This window comes from Bubalus kerabau, chromosome 15 (assembly GCF_029407905.1).
Source record: "Bubalus kerabau isolate K-KA32 ecotype Philippines breed swamp buffalo chromosome 15, PCC_UOA_SB_1v2, whole genome shotgun sequence".
Taxonomy (NCBI): Eukaryota; Metazoa; Chordata; class Mammalia; order Artiodactyla; family Bovidae; genus Bubalus; species Bubalus kerabau.
This window is the reverse complement of record NC_073638.1, coordinates 49,854,589-49,858,819: the sequence shown is the minus strand read 5'-3', so window position 1 is coordinate 49,858,819 and position 4,231 is coordinate 49,854,589. Positions and strand designations below refer to the sequence as shown.

Sequence of the window (4,231 nt, the reverse complement as noted above, 5' to 3'; positions counted from 1 at the left end):
AAGACACACACATATGAACATATATTATATGCTATTCAGGAAGAAATATTAGGGAATTGATGAGAAGATGTGCTGGAGAAGGGATAGACTACTCACTCCAGTATTCTTGGGCTTTCCTTGTGGCTCAGCTGGTAAATAATCCTAATGCAATGATGGAGACCTGGGTTTGATCCCTGGGTTGGGAAGATCCTCTGGAGAAGGGAACAGCTATCTACTCCAGTATTCTGGACTGGAAAATTCCATGGACTGTATGGTCCATGGGATCACAAAGAGTCGGACACAACTGAGCAACTTTCATCAGCAGGCAAGAAAAACCCTGAAGACTTTGGAAAATGATAAGACAAAGCCACTCATAGGAGGCCCTGGAAGCATACAGTGTTATGGGTGAAGTAATCACTGAAGGGCAGAGACTAAGAGATGATTCTGCTCCTATGAAAAACAGCTATATAAAATAAAAAAGTTTACCTGGATAGAAATTGTAGTTTTGGTGGCTATAAGATGCCCGAGGCTTTAAGTAAAGGAAACATTAAATTTCATAGAAAGTTGTATGTTACTGCAAATAGTTAAGAAAAACTAAATATTCAGGCTTAATGTTTATTGATAATGAAAGGGAAGCATAGGAGGTATAGGTTGGTATTTGAAATTGAATACAAGTGATGTGCACACAACAGGGCGTAGTGAGAAAAGATCTAAAAGGGAGATCTTCAAGCTAAGGATAAAGGGTAACTTGAAGGATGATGGAGAGGACAAGAACATGAGATTTTCCTTCAAGCTATCCTTCAAGCTAAGGATAAAGGGTAACACCCATTATCTAAAAAGAAATTATACAAATGAATTTATGTACAAAACAGAAACAGACTCATAGACTTTGAGAATGAGATTAGGGTTGCTGGGGAAAAGGAAGAGGGAAGGGAGTTAGGGAGTTTGGGAACAATGTGTACAGACTATTATTTTATGATTGATAACCAAGAAGGACCTACTGTATAGCACATGGAACCCTGTTCAATGTTTTGTGGATGGAATTCTGTTCAATGTTGTGTGGCAGCCTGGATGGGAGGGGAGTTTGGGGGAGAACGGATACATGTATATGTATGGCTGAGTCCCTTCACTGTTCACGTGAGACTATCACAACATTGTATGTTAATTGGCTATATCCCAATACAAAATAAAAAGTTTTTTAAAAATCAAAAATAAAATAAAAGTAATGGATTTATCTTATCAGAGTTTAAGAAATGGAAGGTAAAGATGTAGAGCTTGTCTTTGGGAAAATACTGAAAATTTGAAAAATTAGATTTAAAGCAGTCTGAGAGTCTATTGCAGAGGGATCCAATCATGAAGAGACTAACCTAGAAAAAAATAGTGAGTTTCAAAATGAAAAAAAAATTCTCATTAAACTTGTTTTCTGATTATAATCAAGCAGAATGATTTACCACCGGTATAGTTCCTTCATGTCTAATCTAGGTACAGTTTAGTTTTTGAAATTCTTTACTCTGAATTAAATGAATTATTCCCTCAATTTGAATTGGCAGGTCATAAAGACAGCACTGAGGGTGATTAGCAAACACAAGCTAAAGGGAATTTATTTGTTCCAATAGTCAAGGACTAGAAAGAAGTTATCCAGTCCACTTAATTTTTCTCATTGAAAATGATAAAGGCATGCAAAAACATAGAATCTCATAATTCATCATTGAAAGACATTGGGAAAAGAGATGGAAAATTAGAGAGGAGCCATTGGGACCGATAAAATGGTATCCTCCTAATTGAACTAAAGTATGTTTTACTTAAATAATTTATCCTTATTTTTAATTTTTGAGACTTAACAGGGAATAGGAGATGAAACAGCAATATCCCTACTTGAGTCTACTGACCAAATCGCCATGCTCGGACCCAATGGCTCTGTCTTCATGCCCTCTGTATTAACATTCATCGGGATTCCTGGCCTGGAGTCAGTGCAATGCTGGATCGGGATTCCATTCTGTGTCATGTACCTTATGGCAGTAATTGGGAATACTCTAATTTTGGTGATAATCAAATATGAAAACAGCCTCCATAGTCCTATGTACATTTTTCTCGCTATGTTGGGGGCCACAGGCATTGCACTTAGCACTTGTATTCTCCCCAAAATGTTAGGCATCTTCTGGTTTCATTTGATAGAGATTTCTTTTGAAGTCTGTCTTCTACAAATGTGGCTTCTTCACTCATTTCAGGGAATTGAATCAGGTGTCCTGCTGGCGATGGCCCTAGATCGCTATGTGGCCATCTGTAATCCCTTGAGACATGCCAGCATCTTCTCCCAAAAACTCTTGACTCACATTGGGGTTGGGGTGACACTCAGGGCTGCCATACTTGGAGCGCCATGCCTGGTACTAATCAAATACCGTCTCAAATTCTACCGAACCACAGTCGTCTCCCACTCTTACTGTGAGCATATGGCCATTGTGAAGCTGGCTATTGAAGATATACGGATGAACAAGATCTATGGTCTATTTGTTGCCTTCACTATCTTAGGATTTGACATAATCTTTATCACCTTGTCCTACATTCAGATCTTTATCACTGTCTTTCAACTGCCCCAGAAGGAGGCAAGATTCAAAGCCTTTAATACATGTATCGCTCATATTTGTGTCTTCCTGCAGTTCTACCTCCTTGGCTTCTTCTCTTTCTTCACACATAGATTTGGTTCTCACATACCACCATACGTTCATATCCTTTTATCTAACCTTTACCTGTTAGTTCCACCTTTTCTCAACCCAGTCGTCTATGGAGTGAAGACCAAACAAATCCTTGACCATGTGCTAACAATATTTGTATGCTCCAAACATCTTAATCATTAGTGGATCTTTCTAAAGAAAATTTAGGTTAGTTCAAAGTAGCAACATCAATATGCTAAAAGCTAGGTCTTTACACATTTCTACATTTGAAAAAATATTTTAAATCTCAGATACTCATAATGGAAGGAGACACTTAATGAATCCTCCAATACTTAAGAACTTTGGTTTACTACTCTAAGAAACTCTTATATTGTGATTTCCCATTGTTTCCATTATTGTTTTTGCCCTGTCCTTTACAACCTAGAGCTTTCTCTTGAGTAACACTTAGACCTGCACAGATAAGTAACTTGTAGAAAACAGCAGTTGATCCCAGATAACTCCTAAGGATCATGTCAAACATTCATATCTTCAAACTGTTAATCCAACTCTTAGCTGTAATTCTGGCCATGAGTCATTTTCTGATATCTCCTTGTGAATCTATATTTTTAAAATTTTAGTGACATCTATTTTTGTCTACTTTTTTTCTGAAATACTGATATAAAAATAATGTAAAATCAATAATACCAATGACAACAACACAAAACCTATAAGATGTAAACCAAATTCTGTAAACATGGAATAAGTGGTATAAGAAAGATAGCACAAAAAAGATTTATAAAAATAAATTAGGTCTAATCACAGATAAAATGTTTTTAGGAAACAAAATTATCATAGGACTTAAATAGAGCACATCCTTCAAGAGGCATTTTAATATGTTAACCCAAATTTGAGTTTTACCCAAATTTGAAAGTTTAAGTTGTAGAATTAAAAATAGAGACAAATAAATTCCAATTCTTAAAAATCATCTACCACAAGTTTGTAGAGGACAGTAACTTTGTCTTATTTACACTTGTATGAACAAGGATAATACCTGAGACTTCTTAAAACTTCAATAAAAATGGCATTGTATAATGAACGATTTAACATTTCCCTATTTTTTATCAATTGTATTCAAGATCAATTAATCTGAAGGCTTTAAGATAACATATAACATTATCTTACAGAAAATCAGCATTATAGAGAGTTTAATCGAATATTATCAATGTAAACGATGATGCCCTGAATGAATTAATATATCATCTTAAATATGAGCTAAAATCATGGGAGAAACTGACTTCCAAAAATAGACTTCAGATCTTTCTTTACTCTTTGCTATTCCTCTGCCCATGCACCTTCATGTTCTCCCAGGATGCTGCACTGATAGAGATCATGTTTAAATTGTCTTCAATCAATCTTTAACACTGAGGACTTATGAGAGTTTTTAAGAAGAACCAAGTACACAGGCAGGGACATCTCGTTTTCTAATAATGGACTGATGCACAGTTCAAGAAAGAAATAAACCAAGGAAACACTTTATTACAATAAAGCAAACGGAGCACGCTATTTAAGATATGGAGGTAGAAGAAATTTTGGAATGACGT

General features: G+C 35.7%; 1 protein-coding gene across 1 annotated transcript; it reads left to right on the top strand.

Moving 5' to 3' along the window:
• Window positions 1-1,877: 1,877 nt before the first annotated feature.
• On the top strand, window positions 1,878-2,834 carry LOC129628222 (olfactory receptor 52A5-like). The gene has a single exon (XM_055547643.1). The coding sequence runs from the start codon at window positions 1,878-1,880 to the stop codon at window positions 2,832-2,834; it is 957 nt and encodes a 318-aa protein (XP_055403618.1).
• The last annotated feature ends 1,397 nt before the right edge of the window (window positions 2,835-4,231 follow it).